At 45.5% G+C, this 27645-nt stretch overlaps 1 protein-coding gene across 3 annotated transcripts in view; it reads left to right on the forward strand.

Moving 5' to 3' along the window:
- Positions 1–709: 709 nt before the first annotated feature.
- SPEN (spen family transcriptional repressor) overlaps positions 710–27645 on the forward strand; it is an 89066-nt gene continuing 62130 nt past the window's right edge. For 2 of the 3 annotated variants that reach the window (XM_044282480.1, XM_044282481.1), the window contains exons 1-3: positions 710–987; positions 10918–11238; positions 16089–16565. In XM_044282480.1, the coding sequence (XP_044138415.1) occupies positions 905–987; positions 10918–11238; positions 16089–16565 (881 nt within the window). In that variant the 5' untranslated portion in view covers positions 710–904. The other variant, XM_044282482.1, reaches the window with a different exon arrangement.

Raw genomic sequence — 27645 nt, forward strand, 5'->3', positions numbered from 1 at the left:
CACGACGTTTAGCAATTACGTCACAAAAATGGCTTGGAAAACCAAGCAGCCACATAAAAAAAAGGACAAAACATTGCACCGGGTTTGTCACAGGGGCTCGGGCTGGATGATAAATGTGGCGCAGGGACAGACGCTTCTGAATATGTTGCCGTTATATAAAGATTATTACTATAATGATTTTGTCTCGCTCCCTCGCAGCCATTGGTCGGCTCCGTTTGAGAGACAATTTTACGCCAGAATTGTGGCGCCGTTTTGGAGCAAAACGGCGCCTCTCAGGCCACACCCTCTTCTAGAGGATTAAAAAAAATATAGAGAAAGTCTAAATGCGCCAGATTTTAGTCGCAGAAGCCATTAAATCTTGACTGCTGGCAGAATGCTTCCTCTATGGAGTCCTAGCTCCATTGCAGGCTCTGGAACAGCTGCCTGCGCTCCTCTCTGTGCTCTCTGCACACTGCTCCCTCTGTAATGGTGCCTGTCTGTTCCACACAGCCAGCCCCATCCTCTTTCTCACCCCCCTTCGTATTTTTCCCAGCGCTTCCCCCACCCCAAAGAAAAATTTCATAGCCAAATGCCAACGCGCATGCGCACTGCTACGACCCGCCACTGGCATCTGCGCAGACTGGGAAAGTTCCGTTTCGGCGCCTGCGCAGAGCGGCCCCGCCCTCCACCACCCCCTCAGCTCCCCATTCACCTCACTGGCCGCCGCGCATGCGCAGAGTCAGTGTCGGCGCCGAAGAGCTGGTTGTGAGTGTGTGACCGGGACGCGGCGGAGAGAGTGAGAGAGTGCGCGGCGCAGAGGAGCGAGCACATCCGGGGAGATCTACAACAACCTGCCCGCCAATGCTGGGCTACGCGGCCCTCCTCACCCTACCTCCGTCTGCATGAGCCGGGACACCGAGCCAGCATGGTCCGGGAAACCAGGCACCTGTGGGTGGGGAACTTACCCGAGAACGTGCGAGATGACAAGATTATCGAGCATTTTAAACGGTGAGTGGCCGCGACGTGGCGGAGGATACTGGGAGATCACTACCGGTGCAGGAGACGGGGCTCTGCCGGCTGGATCCTGATTATTCCGCCAGTGACCGAATGTACCAACGGTTCCTGACAGGATTTACCTCAGATATTCGGCTGCTGACCGATCACACTGGCGGTACCTGACCGGATTTACCTGGAGTACGAGGCTGCAGCCGGTTACTCAGGCTGTGCCCGAATCTAGCACAGTCCCTGACAGGATTTACCTCCTCTACCCGGCGGTGCCCGGTCCTACAGCCTGCGCCGCGTGGGCACCGGCGGCTCCTGACAGGATTTACCTCAGATACCTGCTCCCCAATTCTCCCACCTGCCCTCCATCAAGATTGTCACCTCTGTGCGGCTTGTTTTGTCCCTGGCTGCAGTGATAGTCCTGTCCTCGTGGCTGGGAGACCCCCCCCCCCCCCCAAGTAGCAGCACCCCAATAGTTACAGGGGGTGCTCTATAGGATATACCTCAAACTCCTGGTGCCTCCTGTTTCTGGTGGCGGTTTTGTGACTGGACCCTACGTCGTCTCCCCCGTTTCTGGTGGCGATTGCGTGACTAGACCCTACATACCGCCGTCTCTGGTGGCAGTTGCGTGACTGGACCTGATGTCCCCCTGCCTCTAGGTGAAACATTGGCCATCTCTGGTGGTTTTGTTACTGGACCCTATGTCCCTCCATCTCTGGTGGCGGTTGTGTGACTGGACCTGATGTCCCTCCATCTCTGGTGGCGGTTGTGTGACTGGACCTGATGTCCCTCCATCTCTGGTGGCGGTTGTGTGACTGGACCTGATGTCCCTCCATCTCTGGTGGCGGTTGCGTGACTGGACCCTATGTCCCTCCATCTCTGGTGGCGGTTGCGTGACTGGACCCTGCGTCCACCTATTTCTGGTGACGGTTGCGTGACTGGACCCTGCGTCCACCTATTTCTGGTGTCAGTTGCGTTACAGGACCCAATGCCCCCCTTATCTCCGGTGACTGTTGAATGACCCCCCCCCATCTCTAGTGACAGAACCCAATGCTCCCCCCATCTCCAGTGGTGGTTGAATGACAGTACCCAATGTCTCTACCCCCCCCCCCCCCCCCCATCTCTAGTGTCAGTTGCGTGACAGGACCCAATGGCCCCCTTATCTCCGGTGGCTGTTGAATGACCCCCTCCATCTCTAGTGACAGAACCCAATGCTCCCCCCATCTCCAGTGGTGGTTGAATGACAGCACCCAATGTCTCCCCCCCCCCCCCCATCTCTAGTGTCAGTTGCGTGACAGGACCCAATGGCCCCCCATCTCCGGTGGCGGTTGAGTGACTGGACCCAATGTCCCCCCATCTCTGGTGGTGGTTGCATGAATGGTCCCAATGTCGTGTGTCGTCGTCCCCCATCTTTGGTGGCGGTTGAATGACTGGATCCAATGCCCCTCTCCCCCTTCTCCAGTGGCGGTTGCATGAATAGACCTGCCATTCCCCTGGCTGTAGACCCCATACCTTACCTGAACCCCTGTGTCCCAGCAGCTCCATCATTATGCCCACTCTTCCTCCCTGGCAGCCCTTTGAATGTCCCACTGCCTGTAGCACAATTGCTGGTGGTTCCTGTGCTTTCCTGCTGTGACCTGGCTTTTCTTGGCCCCATCTTTCCCATGGTATAATTGATTGGATTCCTCCACCATTTACCTATCCCTGTGCTTTACCCATTAATCCCATTGAAGTGCTGGGTGATGCCTGTGACGGGCCCCTCCATCTCCAGTGTCTTGCACTGTCCCTGTGTATGTAGTGTTGCTGCAGGGCTGATCCAGACACCATGTTCTGTCAGGCTCCTGCGTGGACACCATGCCGGCGGTGTGCATTTCTCATCGTGTCCCTCTCTTTCTATATTTGTGCTGCGTCCTCTGTAGGGGGGGGGGGTCAATAATTTATGGTATGTGCAGAATATTCCCGTTTTCCTGGATTTGAGCCCGATATATGCTGCAGGAGCACATCCATGGGTTTTGCATTGGTTTAAATGCGATGCCACATTTTTTTCACTAAGTATATATGTAGCCTGCGTGTGTGTGTGTATATATATATATTCAGGGCACAGGGCGGTTATAAAGAAATGTGCGCCATCCTGATCTTGGCTGGAGATGCATCGCTTGTATTGTTTGTGATTTTGCTCTTGGGCTGGTGAATTATTAAACATTTTACCCTTCCTCCCCTTTAATTTCTGTGTGTGTGCATGGGGGAGGGGGAGCTGTGGGATTTCATTGCGCTGTGTTCACAATGGCTATTAGTCCTGGATTTCATGGGAACCTCAGGCTAGGATCCCGTCCTGTCCACACTGCCAGGGAACTGACCCCGGGGTCCACGCATAGTCCCTGCGATGGAGGCAATGTCAGTGTTTCCCGTGGACAAAAAACAATAATAAAATGTCTTTAGCCTATTGTACGCTGGGGGAGGGGGGGAGCTGTGATCTCTGCATCCTTGTATGGATAATTCCCAGCAGTGACCTCCCTGCTCCCACCCATAATAATCCAGAGCCGTGGGTTCTGCAGATCCCGGAGCGGAGGTTCTCCTTAAAATGGCGACCAGCACCTTTCTTTGGTTTACTCCAACCCCCCCCCCCCCCCCCATCATCCCGGGTGCAAGTTGTGTACACAGACGTTTGCCTCCCCTACGACATATCCCTCACAGCCTCTCCCTCTGTCTCTGCAGTGACGCGGTAACATTTGGGCACCTTTGTACGCCAGGAGGGGCTCCTCTTCGCCTCCAGCGCCGGTTATTTTTGGAGCCCCCCCCCCCCCCCCCAGGTTAATCTGACATTTTGTACTCGGCAGGATCGAGCAAATAAAGCCTCTTGTGTTGCTAGGATTTTCACAGCGACTGAAAAGGGCTTTAAATATTGTGCCCAAAGTTACCATGGAGAGGTTGCTAAGAGATGCGGCGAGGGAGGGATCTAGATGGCAAATTCACAATAAGCTCCTCTTATTTAAAGCAGGGGGCATCTGCCGTGTGCGTACGCTGCGGAGCCGCCGTGATTATTATTTTTTAAATAATGGTTATTTTACATGGTATTGTCCGCAAGCTGGGAATGTGAATGGAGAATCATGTCCTGCATCCCAAAATCAGAATCTCAGCCCGACCTGGCGCAGACACTTCTCCAGACAGTCGCTTTTTGCTTCTTATATCCTTCTGCTTTTTGTGTGTGTATATGTATATATATATATAATATATACACACACACACTGCGTGTTCTTCCCACCCATCCCATGAAGATTATTTGAAGCTTGCTCACATAAAAGCCTCTTTGGATCTAAAGAGAACATGTGCTTCACCGCGCTGTGAAATGCAGTCATTTTTATTTAGAATTTATTTTTTTCTTCTTTTTCCCCTTTCTTAAAGCTGCATTGTCCTTGGGAATGTGTAAACAGCAGTTTGCCTTTGTCTAGGGTGGGAATGGCTTTTATTGTCCAATATCTGCAGTTACTGCGCCTTTTGTTGAGTAAATGCCCTGCTCTTGTAGATTTTACATCTGAATTGCTCCCTGATTGCTTCAATGGTATGTTTACTGTCGTTTCCCACATGTTAAATACCCTCTGCGGAAAACCCCCCAAAACACACAAAAAATAAAAAAAATACCAGTTGGATCGAATGGCTCTCAATCAGCCACTATGACAAAATAGAAGAATACACGTCCAACATCCGATGTAAGAGAAATACTATGTGGACTATAGATCTCCAACTAGTGAAAGATGGCGTCTCCCTCTATTACTTCTAAATTCTATGCAGTATATTACATTTCTCTGGTGAAAGTGCGATATCCTGGAGCGATTCCAGTACGCCGTGCAGATGAGCCCCTCGCAGCATAGACATCAGTGTAAAATCCTGGCCTGCTTTAACGTCGTTTGGAATTGTTTTCTATGGGGCTCCTTGACGCCTTGTTTTGTCACTGTGCTGGGGAGAATTGCAGGGTTGGTTGTCACCGGGCACATGCCGCTCATTAGGGCATTGTCACAACGTAGGAATCGGTGTTTCTGAACCTTCCAGTCCCTGGGTCCTTGCACTTGCTCAGTTTTATCTGGCTCCGGTTATCTAGGTTAATAGTTAGACAGGTCCACATGCCTGTTCACTGACTCACCACGTCATAGCCCATGTTTTCACCCAAGGACAAAGTCTGCAATGTGGTTTTCTAAATTGGGCCGGCTCGCTCCTTGTGTTACATTTGGTCGTAGAGCTTTGTTGTGAAATGTGGACTTTACCTACTAATACTCTGTATGGCACTGCGGCTACAAAGAGCAACTTGTGTTTAGGTTGTCACCAAGGTGCGTTGCTGGAAGTGCAGCTTCGATAGAAAATACTTTGTCTATGCATTATATCGCTCATTGTCCCAGTCGTCGTCCTGACTAATTCGCTTTTGTTCATGTCATTGTTTGTTGTGCCGACTCTTGGAGACGCGCGTGTGACTTAGTGATTTTTATGCGGCGTTTGATTTTTTTTTTATCTCTCTCCCCCCCCCGTTGTACAATGTGTTGTTTGATACCAAAATAGATTGGCGCATATTTTGACAGCCTGGATGGGAATGGGCGCTCCTGATTCACACTCTTATACAAATGACCGTACATTGAAAGCAGAATTATTTACCATGTTTAAAAATTGTTTCCGTTGTTCAAATATTGTAATAGTTCTCTACTGTTTTAGTTAAAAACTACCCAAATCCAGAAAATGTTTAAAACAAGGGTGCTGCTATCCCTTTAGGGTACCTGCACATGGGCACGGGCTGTCATGCAGACAATGCCGCACACATTTCCATGTGTTTACGCACCAAAAAGCGGATTTGCTGCATATCTCACCCTTGCATTGAAAAGTGTAAAATCCGCGCAAAGAATTGACATGCTGCAGATTTCAAAATCCGCACAGGACAAAAAAGTCTACATGAGATTTGTCTAATCTCGTACACTTTGCTGGTATTGTAAAACTGTACTTAATCCGCAACGCGCGCAGGTAGCCTTATGGCAATGCAGCGGTTAACACTAATCGCTAGGCTGCCCCTGTAACTGCAGTGGTTTCGGGTAGCAATAACCTCTGTGTGGTACCTATTGCTCTGCCCCATGTTTAACAGCACCTAGGCTTCCTACACACGTGGATTAGGCCACATGCACACGATAGTTGTTTGTTTCCGTGTCCGTTTTTTTTTTTTTTTTTTTGCTGACCACAAAACACATACGGTTGTGTGCATGTAGCCTTAAACACAGTTTTTCCACCTAGAAAACCCACAGCGTAAGGGCTCATGCACACGGCCGTTGCGGTTTTTGTGGTCTGCAAAACCCTGATGCCAGGCGTGTGTTTTGCATTTTGCGGAACGTTCTGCCCTCTGTAGAACTGTCCTATCTGTCTGTTAAATGGATTGGACTTGGACGTGATCTATTATATTTATTTTGTTGGGCCGCGGAATGGACATATGGACGCATACAGTGCAAGGTGTGCTGTCCGCATGTTTTGCGGCCCCATTGCAGTGAATGGGTCCGCATCTGACACGCCAAAAATTTCGAACCAAAAATCTGTTTGTGTGCATGATCCCTAATTCAGAACCAGCAAGGGGAATGAGCTTTGCCAGATCTGAGGCGCTTTTTGCTTATTTTATTTTTTTCCTGTGCGGAAGTTGATCTGTCCAGCATGGTCATTGTTTCTGCGTGTTTTGGTGCAGAGAAATGGGTGCGTATTTACGGTTTTAAAACCCGCACCTGTGTGCGCGTACCTTACGCTATCTCTGGCATGGCAATTTGTTTCACAGTTTAGGTGCTGTAGACTAAATAATCATCTATGGCAGGACCTTTGTTTGGAACAATGGACCATTATGGTCTTGTGATAGTCTTTACCTGCTAGAAGTGAGACGTCCATGGCCAATATTTGTAATGTGAACAGAGCGGCAGGTGTCCGCACCTCTTGGAATAACCCGCCTCCGATCTGCTGTATGTTTGTTTAAAACTTGGTTAATGAGCAGATCGTTGTCATGGTTAATTGACTTCTCAATGCATAAGACCTTAAAGGACCGTATTTTTAGCCCGGATCAGATCCGCACCCATTCATTTCAACAGGGCTGCAAAAGATGTGTGTTGTCTGCATTTGTTTGTCCATTCTGCCGACCCTCCAAAAAATAGAACATTTTCTATTCTTGTCCGTTTTTCAGAAAGGGATAGGACATTTCTATAAAAGGGGGACGGCGACGTGCACACGGCCGGTATCAGTGTTTTGCAGATCTGTGGTTTGAGGACTGTAAAACACACACAGTCATGTGCATGAGGCCTAAGGAACAGCATTTCCATTTAATAAAAGTGTAGTCCGTCCTTGTCATGATTCAGCTAGAAAGCACACATTATCCTGTTGCATAGGGCTGCTGCCTGCAACAGTCAAACTGAAGGCTGGAGGGGAGAGCTATCAAAACTGCAGTAAAGGAAAACTGGCTCAGTTGCCCATAGCAACCAATCAGATTCCACCTTTCATTTTTCACAGCTCCTTTTGGAAAATTAAATGATCAAGCTGGTTGCTATGGGCAACTAAGGCAGTTCTCCTTTGAACTAGTAAATCTTCCCCTGGGTTTTCAGCTCCTTGTGGTTATTTTTTATTTGCTGCACTAAACGTGAACCATAAGGAAACCTACGAGAAGTACAGATGACTCCTCGTTTGGGAGGCAGCACTAAAGATCTTGGCCATGTTTTGGAGCTGCGTCCATGCCGTGTGACTAGATGGCTGTGGCAGTTTTCTGTTGTGATTTAGTAAGTGTATTCATACATGCTGGTTTTTCCCTGCATTAGTTTAGGCTACATTCACACGGCTGTTAAGATTGGTCCATATTTAAAGGCAATTTATTTATTTTGTATTTTTTTCATGGATGGCTTTCTAAAAACATTCATTAAAAAAAGCCCACTTGCATTGTATGGAGGCTTTCTGTCCATCAAAATGGACTAAATAAGATGTGACCCTCTTTCTTATGTTAGTTATTCAGATTTTTTCAGATTTTTTTTAAAAATAGACTTAAGTGGTTCTGAAACCGGGCATCGTGTGTTTTTTATTTTTTTTGTGCTTCACCTATAGGCTACATGCACACAACAGTATGTGTTTTGGGGTCCGGGGAAAAAAAAAACATGATGTCTGTATGCCATCCGTGTTTGTTTATTTTTTGCTGATCCATTGTAACAATGCCTAAAACGGACAAGAATAGGACGTGTTATATTTTTTTTGCGGGGCTACAGAACGGACATACTGATGTGGCTAGCAGACGGTGTGCTGTCCGCATTTTTTGCGGACACATTGAAATGAATAGGTCTGCATCCTATCCGCAAAATAAAACAAAAACGGAACGGACACTGAAACAAACATTCGTGTGCATGTAGCCCTACTTGTAGTGTTTCACGGATGCCCCCAATTGTATGGGGGCTGTCAGTCCATGAAAACAGATAGGATAGGACATGTCCTATTTTTTAAAGGCTGTTATACAGAGGCTGTCAAAAGACCACTGTGCTAATAACCCCATAGTCTACGGGTACTTTAACACTGCCGTTTTGGTTTCAGTTTCTGAGATCCATTCAGGGCTCTCACAAGCAGTCCAAAACGGATCAGTTTCCCCTAATGCATTCTGAATGGAAAGGATCCGCTTAGAATGCATCAGTTTGCCGCCGTTCCGTCTCCTTTCCGCTGTGCAGCGTTTTGGTGTCCATCTGACGGAACTGAGCCAAACGGATCCGTTCTGACACACAATGTAAGTCAATGGGGAAGGATCTGTTTTCTATGACACAATCTGGCATAATAGAAAACGGATCCGTCCTCCATTGACTTTCAATGGAGTTCATGACGGATCCGTCTTGGCTATGTTACAGACAATACAAACGGATCCGTTCATGACTGATGCATGCGGTTGTATTATTGTAATAGATCAGTTTTTGCAGATTCATGACGGATCCGCCCAAAAAGGCGAGTGTGAAAGTATCCTACCATTGTTCTTATAACGGACATGTGACGGCCGTTAATTTTTTTTTTTTTTTTTTTTTTTTTTTACCATCGCATGTCCATTTTCCACTGTCGCATGTCTGCAGCATGTCGATTGTTGCATTTTTGGGGATTTCACCTTTCAATGGAATGGTGCGGTATGCTGAAAAGCCGCACCACAAATGCAATAAGTAGTGTGGATTTATGTGCGGTTTTGCAGATTTTCTGCTCATAAATCTGCACTCCGCTGGCACCCATTGGATATATTTAGATGTAGAAGCTGAGGTGCATGGTCACATCGTTTTTGGAGGCTGCTCGGCTCAGTTGGTCCAACTCTTCCATTATTTTTATTGTTCTGCTCTTCTGAGGGGGAGAAACAATGGAAATAACTAGTGCAGATGTGAACATGGCCCAAAACCACATGTGGAAACTGCATTTGGTTGTTCGGCAGTAGTGCTGATCTGTAATTGGCCTTGCATATTTTTTTTATACAGGTGAAAGTGTTAGATCTGGGTTTGAAAAACAACATAATTGCAGATGCAGTTTTTAAGCTCAACCTCAACTGCTGCATGTGAATACACCCTTAGGGCGCATGAACGTAAGGGCTCAGTGCCCGTATTGTGGACTGGCACAGTACACAATGCACGGTCACCCCCCATGTGCACTCTGTATTGCGGTGTGGCCTCATTGACTTGAATGGGTCTGCGATCTGCTAGATACGACTGACGATAGGACTTCATCTATCATTTGGGTGTATCTTGGGGATCAAAGACCCATTCAAGTAAATGGGTCTGCACCACAATACGGAGTGCGTATTTTTTTTGTGTGTGCTATGTGTGTGTTTTATTTTATGTATTTTTTTGCAGATAGTACACTTTCTATGAGACCATGCACACCTTCTTGTTTGTGGATCCACGTGGCCGTTCTGCAAGTTATAAAACATGTCCTGTACCTGTCCATTTTGTGGACTAGAATAGTCCTTTCTGTCGATGGGTTATTTTGAGCTTCAGCAGTTTGTGCTAATTCCATCAGGTTTTGTTATTTTTCATAGCAGAAAAGGTCAGTCAAAGAAAGCTGAAACTGAGCTGATGCAGCTAATGTTAAAAAAAATTTTTTTTAAACTTTCTGTAAAGAAAATTCAAGGCTCATGTGAATTTAAGGCAAATCGTTACCGTTTGATTGCAAACAATTAATATCAGACAATGATCACATAGCGTGAATGTATGTACTGTATTAAATTGCTGGGAGTTATACGTACGGTGTGCATATACCCTATAGGACGTCTGTACTAAATATACACCTATACTTGCCCAGTTGTACAAAAATGTGACCTCCAGGATTCTAGGGAAGGGTCTTTTTTTTTCTTTTGTTCTTTGCACAATATTGGCCACATGTACATAGCAGGGTGTTTGCCATTGCTGCAGGTTTTATCTTAGAACATGTCTAGCAATTAGTAAATCACCGTGTCATAGGGAACAGCAGCCTTCCTATTCTCTGGTTGCTACCTCTGTTCTGATGGCAGTGAGGCTTTACACCCCTTTCGCAAGTTTGGGCATGAAACGCCCGGGTGTGGTTTTTGCTGTCTATCATGCTCACATAAGGTGTTTAACTCACCAGGTGTAAAGACAGAATGCTGAAAGGTTTTCAGCTCTTAGTTCAGCCTTCAGGCTGAAATGTTCACATTTCTAGAGAGGTTACCGTCTGAGCAGGTCACGGCTTGAAAAAAACACTTTGCAAAGATAATTTGCAAAGATAAATGTCATGGTTTTGGTTATTTTTGGAAAGATTTTCGTATGTATGTGTGTGTGTGTGTGTGTGTAATATTTTTTTTATTCCCTAAAGATGTTCATTGGTTAATATGTAAGGACAAGACATTGTGTATATGGATGTACATTATGGTTAGGTTTAATGTTTTCTTATTTCTTCCTTTCTTTTTTTTTTTATATTTTGCAGATATGGACGCGTCGAAAGTGTCAAAATTTTACCTAAACGTGGATCTGATGGTGGCGTGGCAGCCTTTGTGGATTTTGTGGATATTAAAAGTGCTCAGAAAGCACACAATGCTGTCAATAAAATGGGGGACCGAGACCTACGCACGGATTATAACGAACCGGGCACCATTCCGGGAGCTGCCCGTGTTTTGGATGAGACAGTTTCCATAACATCTCGTAGTAGAGAGGTTTCTGGTTTCAGAGGAGGTGGTGGTGGGCCCACTTACGGACCCCCACAATCACTTCATGCACGGGAAGGACGTTATGAGCGGAGACTTGATGGGTAAGTTGTATGGTTTCTCTAGGCAGGTATTTTGTATTTAATATGGTGAGAGAGAAAAAAAATATACAAAACTCTTAGGTTCCCCCTGTTGGATTAAAAAAATTTGGGAAATTTTGTATGCTACCTCTTGGGTTTGGAAATATGTGATTCTTATCCTAATGGCTGGGACCCTGTGGATTTGTAAGGGAGTCTTCCTGCAGCTGGCTGGATGTATGTCCTGACTGTCTTTAGTCGGAAGTATGGCGTTTATTCCCATGGATTATCCTCCCTACGGGAATAGTGCTGCTGTCTGTGTGGATATATCCTTGGAGTTACGAAGGACCGCTGGGGTGTGGTGTACAGTGACATCTTTCAGCTGGTGGAATTGACCTTGGAGATGGATTGTTAATCGCTGGGACGTATCTTCTGACCGCTCCTGGATTGTGTATTCATCTGACTGGGAATAGTTTAAGAAGAGTGAAGACTACACGCATGGGATTTACACAGTTATAGCTGGGAATTATTCTATCACATGGCGGTGTAAAACCAAATTACATGGAATGTAATATTGGATATGAAATTCTTGATGAACTTTGGACCTCAAAGGGATTGTCGAAGTGAGGATGGTGGTAACATCACATGCGTTTTGAAAAGAATTAGAAAAAACACACCAAGAAACTTAACAATCTTAGCACAAAAACGGTTGGCCTGAGGATATGAAAAGTATGGATGTCTATACAGTACCCATGTGAATTACAAGCTTCCTTGGACTTTAATGGATATGGTTTTCCAGAAAACAGCAGCTGCCTGGGGACACGTTTATTTTTTCTTTCCTCTTTTAGTTTTAAAACCCACAGTGGATAACTTTGATCCAAGTCAGTGGGCTGGAGAAGGTTAAATAATCCTCCCCTCCCCCCATTGGACACGGTTCCTCTGCGGATTTATCCCATTTTTAAATTTGAATTTTTTTTGTTTTGGTTACGTTTTTTTTTTGTTTTTTTTTTCTCTTGATTCAACTAAAGTGCCATTTGAAACCCTTGCCCTTTTGCCTCATTGAGAAGGTGGATGTACCCTAAAAAGGGACCAAATTGGGGAAGTTATGTTCTCAAATCACTCCCTAGATTTAATTGGGATTGTAGGTCGTGTTTCCTCACTCGGAAAAGGTTGGTATGTGCTGCCCTGTGTATATTCCGCCCCTCTCCTAACCCAAAGTCATCCTTTTATTTCCACTAACCCCTTATAGAACTAATAGATTCAGCAGCTTGTTAGTGTTTAGTCTTCTGAGCCTTACAGCTTTGCTTCCTCCTCTTCCTCCTTTCTTCTGTTACTTTCTTAGCAATTGTATTGATGTGTCTGTCATAACTATAACCGTAAGCCATGGCACTTTTATCTGTAGTTCCGCTTTCCTAATCCTTGGCAATGACAATCTATTCTGTTGGTTCTGCCGCAGCCCTCTCACCAGTGCAGTGTTGCTGAAGACATTCTTAATATACGAGTTGTTTCTGTTATAGTATGATTGGATGTGCTAGGCCTTAATTTCACCCATGGGGAATTCTAGAAACAACATTGCAAACATGATCATAACCTCCCAGGCCGGGAGATGTAAGATAGACTGCTCAAACCAGGATAACTGTCGAAGAGCCATCTCCTTTTCCACATATCTTTGACTGATTTTTCTCTACCAGCAAATAGAAGAACTACCAGAAGAGACGTAAGGGAGATCTAGGCGCCACAGGATAGGAAGCCGCTCTATAGGCAGTTTAGTGAGCGCAAGTAACATGGCAGGAAGAAGTGTCCCATAGTAGAGGTGTGCGCTAGTGACAAGCCTTCCACCCACTGGCCTATCTCATATGGTGAATGCACTGTGTTCTATCCAGAGGAAACCCTGAAAATATCCTTTTAGAAGTGGAGTTTTTTTTTTTTTTGTGGATTTCTGGATGTTCCTTCAAACAAAATCAGCCAACCCCTTAGATGAATTGAATAATAAGGTACATGTTACTGATGCCGTGCCTTATTGTACCCATAAGAATCATTTTCTGGTTGAAAAAGACAGAATAATATGCATATTTTTAGTATAATTCTTAGTCAAGCAAAACAGAATTATTTGTGACCAAGCTAGCTGACATAAATGATACTTAAAAGGGGGTTGATCAAGATAATTATAAGGGTTTTTCAGGATTTCTTTATTTAAGACCTATCCTCTGGATAAGTCATCAGTATGTTATTGGTGGGCGGGTCCAACACCCGAGACCTCCGCCGATCAGCTGTTTTCAGAAGACGGCAGCACACCTGTGAGCGCCTCTGCCTTATCACAGCGCCGTCGCCATACATAGTGTAGCGGCTGTACTTGGTATTAAACTCAGCCCCATTCCCTTGAATCGAGCTGAGCTGCGCCTAGGCCAGTGATGGTGAACCTTTTAGAGACCGAGTGCCCAAACTGCAACCCTACCACCCACTTATTTATCGCAAAGTGCCAAGACTGCAATGGCAATGAATACCAATATAGTATATCTTCAATGTACTTTATCATTTAGCTATAATATCCTGCCTACCCTCAATGTGCTGCCTGTGCTGTTCATAGTACACCCTGCGCTGATGGATGGCAGGAAAGGTCTAAGGCATATTGGTACACCATAGACTTTTTCCAGGGTGCGAGTGCCCACAGAGAGGGCTCTGAGTGCCGCCTCTGGCACCTGTGCCATAGGTTCGCCACCACTGGCCTAGGCCATGTGTCACAGAGGCCTAGGCGCAGAGAGAAGGCCGCAGCACTCGAGGGAGCACCGTTACCTTCTCAAACAGCTAATTGGTGGGGTTCCCGGGTGTCCCTGAGGATAGCTGTCGGTAAGAAAATCTCATAAAACCCTTCAAATATTTCAATCAAGCCCTCCAATGGCCTAAACAAATGTTATACTCACCCCTGTCTGCTGACGCGGTCCGGTACTTCTGCTGCAGCTGTAACGGCATAGTGTGACGCTGAGGACAGTGATTGGCTGCAGCAGTCACATGCCGTGTAGTATGTCAATGCTGCAGTTTTGTAAAGAAGCAGGATGACCGGACCAGCGCAGCAGAAAAAAGGGGCAAGTATAACTTATTATAATTTTTATTTTTAATTTTATTTTTTTTTTTTTTAGGCTAATTAAGGGCTTGTTTGAGGTTTTTCATTATTTTAGACAAGGTCTAGCAGACCTACCATTTTTTACAGTTGGTGTAAATTATAATTTTTGAATAGTGCTACTCTCAGATGTTATTAAATGGCATTTATCATCCCACATGGACCTTTGAATGAAATAAAGGGAATCTGTCAGCTACTTGGGGCCAGTAAACCACCAGCACACTGTTATGTAGTTTGGCTTTATGATCCCACCCTGCCCATGGTCACTGCAAAGAATAGTGAATGGAGATCTAACAAAACAATATTAGTCCAATCCTCATCTCAGGCGCAGGTGTATTGCGTTTATGGATCACCTTCCATCACTTCATACAACTTTCACATCAGGCACATGTTCGATGAAGAGAGGCGTATCGCACTCTGCAAAATGTGCATGTGTTTGATGCCTCTGGAGATGATTCCCAAACTGGTAAGATCTTCAATTACTATACTTTACAGCAGGGATGTCAAACTCATGGCCCTCCAGCTGTTGCAAAACTACAACTCCCATCATGCCCGGGCATACTACAGCTATCAGCGAATGATGGGAGTTGTAGTTTTGCAACATCTGGAGGGCCATGAGTTTGACATCCATGCTTTACAGCTAGGTTTGATAAGGGCTGATTTTGTGGCCCCCAGCCAGGGGACAGATTTCCTTTAAAGGGAGTCTGTCACCACATTTTAGCATGTTAGACCGTTAAAATAGGGTTATGTGATCCAGCCAGAACATAAAAACGGTACCTTTGTGGTAGAAAACTGACTTTTCAAATTGCAGAAAACGAACTTATAAGATTATCTTCTGAGCCCTCTCAAGTGCCCAGGGCGGTCTCTCAATCCTCGGAGCCCCAGGCAGGCACCTCCTAAACGGCTGATAACTCCGCCCTCCGTGCGCCTCTGCCCACCCGTTTACTCCCCTCCCCTGTCCCTTTCCACTGCGGCTGTGCGGTACAAATCGTAGCGGGCGCATGCGCAATGCGATGCCCGCTCCTGGCAGGGCATCGCAATACCTATTGCGCATGCGCCCGCTACGATTTGTACCGCACTAGCCGCAGTGGAAAGGGACAGGGGAGGGGAGTAAACGGGCGGGCAGAGGCGCACGGAGGGCGGAGTTATCAGCCGTTTAGGAGGTGCCTGCCTGGGGCTCCGAGGATTGAGAGACCGCCCTGGGCACTTGAGAGGGCTCAGAAGATAATCTTATAAGTTCGTTTTCTGCAAATTGAAAAGTCCGTTTTCTACCACAAAGGTACCGTTTTTATGTTCTGGCTGGATCACATAACCCTATTTTAACGGTCTAACATGCTAAAATGTGGTGACAGACTCCCTTTAAGGCCCCAATACACATTTGAGACAGGTTGGCCAAACCTGCCGATACTTAACCAACAGAAATTAGGGGAATGATCGGCATTTTTTATTTATTTTTTCTCTCGGTTGAGGGGAGTCACCATTAGAGGTCTCTGGCAGCAGGCTATTCCCCTCTCCTCATTCACAGCACATGCATGCTATGCCAAGCAGGGTGTGTATGGTGTCGGGGGAGTCAGTAGGAATAACTGCTCATTTGTTCAACAGCTGTTATAGGTGTATGCCCACCTTTAGCGTTTATTAGTAGTAGATCACATTACATATTTGAATGCATGAAGTGCTTTCTTTATTCTACTTTTTTTGTGACAGGAGATTGATCAGTTCCTCCTTTTTTTATTTTTATTTTCCCCTTCTTTAACCACAGGGCTTCTGAAACACGGGAGCGTTCTTATGAACATAGTGCCTATGGACACCATGAGCGTGGGACTGGAGGGTTCGAACGGACACGACACTATGATCAGGATTACTATAGAGATCCACGTGACCGGACCTTACAACATGGAATATATTATAATTCTCGACGGAGTCCAAGCCGTTTTGATGCTCATGATCCACGTTATGAGTCTAGGACCACCCGGGAGCCGTTTACATTGCCCAGTGTAGTGCACAGGGATATTTACAGAAATGACATTTCAAGGGAGGTACGAGGCAGACGGCCTGAACGGAACTACCAGCACAGTAGGAGTCGCTCGCCTCATTCATCCCAGTCAAGGAACCAGTCCCCTCAGAGGCTCGCAAGCCAAGCTTCTAGGCCCGCCAGGTCGCCCAGCGGCAGTGGCTCCCGCAGTAGATCGTCTAGTAGTGATTCTCTCAGCAGCAGCAGTAGTACCAGTAGTGACAGGTAGGTCTCACTGCTGGATCGGAGGGGGGGCAGACTAAAGTGACAGCTTCTCATTACTTGATTTAATTGTCTTTCATCTTGTCATTTTGTAATTTGCATTGGTAAAGCTTTAAAGATGATTTCCACCCAAAAAATGTGATGTTTGAGCAATAGCCAAAATGTAATCATGTATTATTTTGGTTTTTCTTACAGAGCTATTTAGATTTTTGTCAAGGAGTAAATGATACCGCGGCACCTCCAATAAAGTGACATGTGCTTTATTCACCAATTAGGCGCCTATGTCACTTTATTGGAGGTGCCGCGCGGTATCCTTTATTCCTTGCTGTATGTACGGATGGTAGGATCGACGCCTTAACCGCTGGCACTCCGACTTCACCTCGGTTTCGTGGTGCTGGCCAGGAGCTTTAATTTTTTATTTATGTGCTGTAATGTACTGCAGCTGCTTCTTTTTTTTTTTTTTTTTTTTTTCCTTATACAGAAGCCTTATTCTCTGTGTTTGTGAGGCATGTTTTCTCAGGTTGTCACATCAGTGTTTTAACTGGACGTTTGACACAACCTTTCATTCACGCAAAATTGCATATATTTGGAAGGCCTTTTGTTTAGCATGTTGCATCCGATTTTCAGTCATGTCTATGGCTATGTTCACACTTTAATTTTTTTTCCAATAAGATAACTTAACTGCTGCGATTGGAAAATCGCGCCATAGTTCATAAAATCCTCATGCAAAAAAAGGACAACTGACATCTCCATTCCTCTTGTAGTTTCCGTGGCAGGTCAGCGCTTATAAACTAGTCCCACAGGCGAATCTGTGGCAGAAATCTAAGGTTCCGCTGATGAGAAAAATCTGTTGTGTGAATATACCCTAAGGCAGGCATTGTAGGCAATTGACGGCTCTATGGTTCTGAAAATTAACGTTCAGTCAAGCTTATTTTCCACCGATGGAATTTTCTGGTACACCCATATTATATATCAAGAAAATCATTTAGGGTGAACACCCATGACTGCGTGCTATGGGGGGCGGGGGTAGTGTGTGGTAGCGTGGCTATTGTTGATTGGACAGGTTAGGGGGGATAGCCAAAGTTAATTCAAATATTTCCATTTATATAATTTGGGTGGAAATCTTCTTAAAGAGGACTATTACAAATTACAATTGCGTACTTGTTCTTATTCCTGCTAAAACCAGTCTATTTTTTTATTTTTTTCTACAACGGCCCATTCCATAGTTATGCCTCCCAAAAATATTTGTCTCCCTATATTCTCATTGAGAGTGGTAACCACTTATCACCGTGATGCTGTCCAGTCATTGCGCTGATGCAGAAGTGCTTCTCCATATTACACAGGTATCCCACGATCGGTTCCCTTCTTATTTGGGCCTCCTGTTGGGTGGTACCTAAAGAAAAAAATCATACCAGGGCTCCAGATGGCGACCAAAACGGTTGCCGCTGCGCTTTCAAATTTGCAGATGGCGACAAGACTTTTTGCGCTCCTGCGCAGCCTACGTTCTCTTCACTAGCACAGTGGAGAAGGAAGGAGTCCCTCCCTCTCCACTGTGACGCGACCGCCACTACCACCAATGGGGAGATCGCTGGGAGGAGCTGTGGCCACTGTGCCACCAATGAATGTAAAACATATTAAAACAAGTGTCTGCAGTGGTATCAATAACAGGGCACGTGATCCACTGCAATTAACCCCTTAGGTGCCACATCTGAGGGGTTAATTGCCGCAGATCGCATGCCCTGTTATTGAGGCCAGGTGCCGGGTCTGTGATACCGCTGCCGACACTTGTATAAATGAGTTAAAAAGGACCTTTCATGGGTCCAAAGAATATGAACTAAGTAGCAGGCTACACAGAGTGGCGCCCAGGGATCTAAGTGCACTTACTATTATTCCTGGGTGCCGCTCCGTTCACCCGCTGTGGCCCCCTGGTATTTTCAACATTCAGAGCAGGGAGGAGGAGACGCCAGTGTCTCTCCTTCTACCTGACAGCAGCACTGTCCAATCGCAGCGCAGAGCTCAGAGCCAGGGAGAAAAAAAAAACTCCCCGGCTCTGAGCTGCGATTGGACAGCGTCTCCTCCTCCCTGCTCTGAATGTTGAAAATACCGGCGGCCACAGCGGGCGAACGGAGCGGCGCCCAGGAATAATAGTAAGTGCACCTAGATCCCTGCGTGCCACTCTATGCAGCCTGCTACTTAGTTCATATTCTTTGGACCCAAGAAAGGTCCTCTTTAATTACATTCATTAGTGGTGCTGCTCCCTGCTGCTGTGTGCACAAAGCCCAGGGCAGCAGGGAGATGTGCGAGATCCTATTCACCCTGATAGAGCTCAGGGGTGGGGGGGAATAGGACAAGGGATGAAAAGATCAAGGTTATAGTCCCCAAGGGGGAAAATGGTTATAAAAAAAAAAGTAAAAAAACCTCCACCAAAATACTAAAAGTTTAAATCGCCCCCTTTCCCAATTTTACATATAAGATTTACAAACAGTGCTTCTTCCTGCACTGCAATCTCATCCTCTCCAGTCTCCACTGCTATTTGTTTTTCTGGCTGCAGCTTTGACGTTCTGCGCACACAGGTCACTGCTGTTCACCTCTGGCCTCAGCAGAGACGTCCGCTGCACGACTGAGGCCAGTGAATGTCTGCGGTAGGGACTTGTGAATGAAACGTCACCACTGCAGCCAAAAACAGACTTTTGCAGCGGGAGGATCAGAGCGCAGGGCTGGTGAGTATCCATTAATTTGATATTTTAGACCATTTACGGGGGTTGCTCCAGTTTTTATATAACCCGGACAACTTTAAAGGGGAACCTGTCACCAGGATTTTGTGCATAGAGCTGGGGACATGTGCTAGCGGCCATCTAGCAGCCCATCTACAATACCCAGTCCCCATAGCTCTCTGTGCTTTAATTGTGTTAAAAAACTGTTTTGATCGATATGCAAATGAACAAGTCACATTTATAAAGTGAAACTTTTTAAAATGTCTCAAAGTCACAGCTCCATACCCGATAAACTCCAGATGCCCCCTCACTGAAATAGGTGCAACAACAATTTATTTGTAAAAAGGCCTACTATGGAGGTATGTAGGAGCTTGGCTGTGAGTCGGTCCTTAGCACCTATCAGACTGTGTTCACACACAATAGGTAGTTTAGCTGTAGGACCCAGGCCACACGAGACATCTTAATGGGGTGCGCAGGGCTCCAATATGTTCCTGACTGGAATGAATAGGCTAAAATCTCAGCTTTTAACATCAGCGTGAGGGTGTAGCCAGTATTGTCAGTCGCATATTATTGTGGTGCACCTTTTTTCAGTGATTTAAACATTATATTTGTGCCAAATTTATAAAGACCATGCCCACGTTCATAAATTTGGTGCAAGTTAGCAGAGCGTCTATAATCTTAAAACTTACTTCAAGTGCATCTGCAATCTGCTCAGCTCCCCCTGCTCTATAATCTGCAGACTGCATTTTGTGCTGACAGGTCCTCCTTAAGGTCCTTTGCCATATAGCAGTGCAGCATTGGTGATACAGTCGGTAAATAATATGAGGGGAGCAGAAGATACCAACAGGTAATCTTTGGTATCTTCAGCTCCCTGATATTGCTTTCCATTTGTATACGGACTGGTATCAAGCAGATAGCCTCACAGCCATGCAGAATCCAGCTGGAGGGGGCAAGTGTCCATTGGCACACCTGTACCTTTCTGTATTAAAGGGAATGTGTCATTAGAAAATTTACCTACTGCTTAAATCTTGTTTGTTCAATTTGGTGATTTTTATTTTTTTATTTTTCCATGTCACTGATTGATTGCTTCTACCAGCATATTCAGTTCACATTGACAACATTTGTAATTGTTGGAACATAATACTTTATTGGCGAACCAGTGAGAACTTGTGCTGTTTCCAGAGGGGTTAGAGCAGCGCTCTGATAGTCTTCCCGTGGCGTTCACTATATGCACACAGCTGAATGTTTGTTACATTTGCACATTTAGCATCCTTGGTGTGATACTGTTAATCATTTAGTTTTCTGCTGATCTTTTTATGCGGATTTGGCTTACTTTCCATGGAAATGCTTTTCCGTAGACCCTATAGGTGTGGGTAACAAGTAGTTTTATACTTTTAACATCTGAGTTGTCGTCTCTGCAGCCATGTAAAATTGCGTCCCCCCAAATATCATGTGGCTAGACTGTCATTGCCTGTGGTTTTCATGTGGTGTCCGATTGATTGCTATTATGGTGATCGCTGTTGACTGTACCCATCTCCAGTGGGTAAAATGGAATAAGGGCCTGTTTGCAAGTGCAAATTATTGGGAACAAATATTTTTCCGAATGATCATTGCCGATAATTGTCCTGTGTAAATGTGCTGCTGATCACTTGACTAGTGAGTAAAATGTTTGTTGGATGATCTGTCATTTATGCCGTGCATAAATTCATTGTCGGCAACACCTCGCCCTATATAAACAGGCACATCTCGTCACAAGCTATAAATCTGTATGGGGATGCTGTAACCATCATTTATCCCCATATGGAGGTGATGATTGCTGCACATAAGGCCAGTGATGAGCAGAAGTGAATGCTTTGTTTCCATTTATTTCTGTGTATTATGTAAATATAGCTCTAAGACTTCTCTGGTAGTGACTTATGTATCATGGAACAAAGGATGGAGCATGTTCGCTATCTGACTTGATGTATCCTCCATGTTGAGAGACCCCAATAAAGATAAGTTCATCTGACTTTTAGCTCATGTTCATGGCTGGCTATAGCCGACTGCAGGGTTGCCATGTGCTGCACCTGCTCCCATAGACATGTTTTGTCAGGAAAATGGTGTATTCTCTGGAGGGTGTTTATATCACGCCCTGCACTCCAGAATTATAGCTTCAAAAAGTCACAGAATAGATCTTTGCACCCTTTTAGGCTTATTTGTTAATTAATTTGCATTTCTACACCACTCACTCTAGTTTTGAAAAGTGGCTGGGAAAGTTGTGGTCGCCTATGTTAACTAGTTTCACTCTAGATTCTATCACCGTGTCTTTTTTAAGAAGTTGCAAACTCACCCCAGTGAAGGGAGGGGGCAGTAAAAAACAACTGGAGTGGTGTTTCTACGGGTACTTTCACACTCGCTGCAAGCTGTTCCCCTGCCGGATCTGTACTGGAGTCCGCCAGGCCCCATTCACTATAATAGGGACCGGCTGGAGATTCGGCTGCAGCACGGCAAACGTGCCAAGAGGCGACTGGACAAAAACCGACATGTTTGCTGTGGTGCGGCCGGATCTCCGTCCGGTCCCCATTATAGTGAATGGGGTCGGGCAGACTTCCGGCAGCACACGTGTGCAAATAGTAGCTACGAATCCAGCAGGCTGTTCCCCTACCGGAAAAGCTTACAGAGTGTGTAAGTAGCCTTAGAAAAGTTTAGGTTGAAAGATGCACCAGTTATAACAGACAACATACAAGGTTTGATAAATTTGGTGCAAAGTACGCCATTGCAGACTTGAGTAAAACTAACCTCAAATATTACCCTCATGATAAATCCTCCCACCAGTGTGATTTTTCCACTGTGCTTGGAAATTGTTGACACTCCTCTGTGGCAGCTTTCATGCAATCTCTGTAGTCTGTTGTGAAGGGAGCAGCAGGAATTCTGAACATAACCTTTCTGAACCACAGACATCGCTCACTGGTTTTCTTGTTCCTGTTTTACCATATTGGCCAGAAATAATTATATAATTTAATTTTGATATTTTTCTGCTTTCAATGAACAACTGTTCATTGTGGAAAATGGTGGGCTAGAGAGCCTTTAGTATGTTTATTTGCTTTATTACGTTAGCATGTCTCCAATCTACTGTTGGTTATTTTGCTGAAAAAGTAAGCGATGAGCTACATCTAAGGGTACTTTCACACTAGCGTTAGTCTTCCGGTATTGAGTTCCGTCCTAGGGGCTCAATACCGGAAAAAAACGCATCCGTTTTGTTCTAATGCATTCTGAATGGAGAGCAATCTGTTCAGTATGCATCAGGATGTCTTCAGTTCAGTCACGTTTACAGTATTTGGCATGCTGCGGTATTTTCTCCGGCCAAAATTCCGGAACACTTGCAGGAATGCCGGATCCGGTTTCCCGGTCTGCACATGCGCAGACCTTTAAAAATGTTTTTAAAAAATTAAAGTAAAATGCTGGATCCGTTTTTACAGATGACACCGGAGAGACAGATCCGGTATTGCAATGCATTTGTCAGACTGATCCGGAAACAAATGATGTCCGTTTGCATACAGATCTCCAGATCTGGCAGGCAGTTCCGGCAACGGAACTGCCTGCCGGATTCCTCTAACGCTAGTGTGAAAGTCCCCCAAGTTATTGCCGTTGAGCACTTCCAGCACAATATCTGTTAAATCAGAAAACCCTCACAGATTTCCGTGGATTTCTGTGCATTTCCACTCCAAGTCGGTACCAAAAACCAATGTTGCTTGAGGTTTTTGACACGCTGCAGATTTAAAATTTAAATTCAATTTCCGCACAGAGGAAAAAAGCAAAGTGTGTAATTTCTTTCACTTTTCCGATACTGTTATATGCTACAGTTTTTCCATCCGAGAATCTGCGCAGAAAAAACGCATGTAATCTGCAACATGTGCAGGTAGCCTAAAGCTAAAACCGCAGACATAACTGCGATGCTGCGGATTTGGAAATCGCACGACAGGTTGATTTCGGCACAGAAAAAAAAAATCTGCAAAGTGTACATGAGATTTGTGTAACCTCATACACTTTGCTGCTCCTGTACCGCACTGTGGTTTTTCCCGCACGGGAGTCTGTGCAGAAAAACTGCACGTATTAGGCTCCTTTCACACCGGCGAGTTTTCTGCACGGGTGCAATGCGTGAGGTGAACGCATTGCACCCGCACTGAATCCGGACCCATTCACTTCTACGGGGCTGTGCACATGAGCGATAATTTTCACGCATCACTTGTGCGTTGCGTGCAAATCGCAGCATGTTCTATATTGTGCTTTTTTCACGCAACGCAGGCACCATAGAAGTGAATGGGGCTGCGTGAAAATAGCAAGCATCTGCAAGCAAGTGCGGATGTGGTGCGATTTTCACACATGATTGCTAGGTGACTATCGGGATGGGGACCCGATCTTTATTATTTTCCCTTATAACATGGTTATAGGGGAAAGTAATAGCATTCTTAATACAGAATGCTAAGTAAAATAGTGATGGAGGGGTTAATAATAATAATAATAGTATTATTATTAATTATTTAACTCACCTTAATGCACTTGTGTCCTGCAGCCCGGCTTCTCTTCCTTCTTTTAGGAAAAGGACCTGTGGTGACGTCACTGTGCTCATCGCATGGTCCATCACACGATCCATTACCATGGTGATGGATCATGTGATGAGCGCAGTGACGTCACCACAGGGACTTTTCCTCACAGATCAAAGACAGAAGAGAAGCCGGGTTGCGTGAACAAGTGGATGGGGTGAGTTACATTTTTTTTATTTTATTTTTCTTTATTTTATTTTTTTACCCCCTCCAGCCCAGCCCTATTGTACTAAGCATTCTGTATTAAGAATGCTATTATTTTCCCCTATAACCATGTTATAAGGGAAAATAATTAAATCTACACAACACCGATCCCAACCCCGAACTTCTGTGAAAAAGTCCGGGTTCGGGTCTGGGTACCAAACATGCAGATTTTTCTCACGTGCGTGCAAAACGCATTAAAACGCTTTGCACTCGCAGGGGAAAAATCGTCCATTTTCCCGCACCTATTCCCGCACGTCAACTGCAACGCCCGTGTGAACTCAGCCTTACACAACATCTGCAGGTGGTTTTTGGGCAGAAAAACCAGTGTAAGGCCTCATGCACACGACCGTCGTGTGCACCCGTGGCCGTTGTTCCGTTTTCCGTGATTTTCTGCGGATCCATTGACTTTCAATGGGTCCGTTGAAAACTCGGAAAATGCACCGTTCGTCATCCGCCTCCGTGATCCGTGTATCCTGTCCGTCAAAAAATATGACCTGTCCTATTTTTATGACAGACAACGGTTCACGGACCCATTCAAGTCAATGGGTCCGTGAAAAAAACACGGATGCACACAAGATTGGCATCCGTGTCTGTGATCCGTGGCCGTAGGTTACTTTCATACAGACGGATCTGAAGATCCGTCTGCATAAAAGCTTTTTCAGAGCTGAGTTTTCACTTTGTGAAAACTCAGATTTAACAGTATATTCTAACACAGAGGCGTTCCTATAGTGATGGGGACGCTTCTAGTTAGAATATACTACGAACTGTGTACATGACTGCTGCCTGGCAGCACCCGATCTCTTACAGGGGGCTGTGATCCGTACAATTAACCCCTCAGGTGCCGCACCTGAAGGGGTTAATTGTGCGTGTCATAGCCCCCTGTAAGAGATCCAGGGCTGCCAGGCAGCAGGGGGCAGACCTCCCTCCCTCCCCTGTTTCAATTTTATTGGTGGCACAGTGCGGCCCCCCCCTCTATTGTATTCAACTCATTGGTGGCACAGTGTGCAGCCCCCCCTCCCTCCCTCTATTGTATTCAACTCATTGGTGGCACGGTGTGTGGCCCCCCCCCCCCCGATCATTGGTGGCAGCGGAGAAGCATCATACTTACCTGCTGGCTGCTGCACTGTCTGTGACCGGCCGGAAGCTCCTCCTACTGGTAAGTGACAGATCATTAAGCAATGCGCCGCACAGACCTGTCACTTACCAGTAGGAGGAGCAATGCGACGCACACTGTGCCACCAATGAGTTAAATATAGTAGAGTGAGGGAGGGGGGGCCGCACACTGTGCCACCAATGAATTAAATACATCAGAGGGAGGGGGGGCCGCACACTGTGCCTCCAATGAGTTAAATACATCAGAGGGAGGGGGGGGGGGGGGCTGCACTGGCCACCAATTATATTCAAACTGGGGAGGGAGGGGGGTCTGCCCCCTTCTGCCTGGCAGCCCCTGATCTCTTACAGGGGGATATGATACGCACAATTAACCCCTTCAGGTGCGGCACCTGAGGGGTTAATTGTGCGTATCATAGCCCCTGTAAGAGATCGGGTGTTGCCAGGCAGCAGGGGGCAGTCATGTACACAGTTTGTAGTATATTCTAACTAGAAGCGTCCCCATCACCATGGGAACGCCTCTGTGTTAGAATATACTGTCGGATATGAGTTTTCACAATGTAACTCAAATCCGATGGTATATTCTAACATAGAGGCGTTCCCATAGTGATGGGGACGCTTCAAGTTAAAATATACCATCGGATTGGAGAAAACTCTGATCCGATCGTATAAAAGGGACTCCTGACTTTACATTGAAAGTCAATGGGGACGGATCCGTTTGCAATTGCATCATATTGTGTCAACGTCAAACGGATCCATCCCCATTGACTTGCATTGTAATTCAGGACGGATCCGTTTGGCTCCGCACGGCCAGGCGGGCCCCAGAACTACTTATTTTTATTTTTTTTTATTTTTTTTCCATGTCCGTGGATCCTCCAAAAATCAAGGAAGACCCACGGACGAAAAAACGGTCACGGATCACGGACTAACGGAATCCCGTTTTGCGGACCATGAAAAAATACTGTCGTGTGCATGAGGCCTAAGGCTACATTTACACGAACGTTGTGTTTTGCAGATCCACAAAACACAGATACCGGCCCATGTGCATTCCACAATTTGCAGACCGCACATGCTGCGGCTATCATGGAAAATGCCTATTCTTGTCCGCAATTGCAGACAAGAATAGGACATGTTCTATATTTTTTTTTTTTTTTCTGCGTGGCAGCGGCACGGAGCAACAGAGCCCCATAGAAATGAATGAAATTGCGGAACGGATGCGGACTCATTCATATGGTCGTGAATGTAGCCTAATACAGTACCAGCAAAGGATATTTTGTACACTTAGCTTTTATTTAAATTTTTTTATATTGGGTGTGAATTTTGAAATCTGCAGAAAATCAGTTGCCCGGCCGTGGCTGTATTGCAGCCCGCAAATAGCAGGTCCGAAATATGCAGGCACCGGCCTTGTGGTCCCCGCATCATGAATGCGGACCCATTCACTTGATCTATTTTTTTTATGGTGCAGACGGACCACGGACCCATTCGAGTTGAATGGGTCTCGATCCATCCTGGCCCCGGCTCGGATGTTGCCCGTGCACTGGGGACCGCAAAATTGTGGTCCCCAGTGCACACAATGGCCTAAGGCCTCGCGCACACGACCGTATGTATTTTGGTCTGCAAAAAACGAATCCGCAAAAAGTACATATGACATCTGTGTGCATTCCTTATTTTGCGGAATGGAACAGCCGGCCCCCAATAGAACAGTCGTATCCTTTGCCGTAATACGGACAATAATAGGACATATTCTATTTTTTTGCGGAACGGAAATACGGACAAACAGAAATGGAATGCACACGGAGTAAGTTCATATCATTTTTTTTTTTGCAGACCCATTGAAATGAATGGTTCTGTATACAGTCCGCAAAAAAACGGAACAGACACGGAAAGAAAATACATTTGTGTGCATGAGGCCTAAGGGTGACCTCTGCAGAAAATCTGCATGAAATCTGTCCCCAAAAAAATGCATAAAAACTGCACAAAAATTACTATAGTGCGTATTTCTTGTACATAAACCTGGGTGGGTTTACACAGGTTATTTCTGGTCTTTTTTTTTATATATATATTTTTTTTTTTATGCCAGCTCCAGATGTTAGCTGAAGGTGTACGGGAAATATGAAGCACTCTATTTATTTTTATTTTTTTGCTACTGGTGTTTTTATTCATTAGGTGTTTTATTTTTATTTTTTTTGTCTTTCTGGCTTTTCAAAAAATAAATAAAAAATTGCAGCGTTTTTTTCCCCTTTTTTGTTTTGTTATCTCCTTTTGTTGGAGAAAAAATACTAATGAGCAAAAACACTGTAGAAAATCACCAAAAATATGTGGCAAAAGACACAGGCGTCCCAAAAAAACCAAACAAAATGCATGCCCTTTTACTGGCCAGTGCACATTTGTGTGCAGGGGCCCTCACTGTCCGGTGCAATGAAGGATCTCCAAATGATTCAGTAAATTCCTTTGTTTCTTGAAGTTCAGCAA

Source organism: Bufo gargarizans, chromosome 2, assembly GCF_014858855.1.
Source record: "Bufo gargarizans isolate SCDJY-AF-19 chromosome 2, ASM1485885v1, whole genome shotgun sequence".
Classification (NCBI taxonomy): Eukaryota; Metazoa; Chordata; class Amphibia; order Anura; family Bufonidae; genus Bufo; species Bufo gargarizans.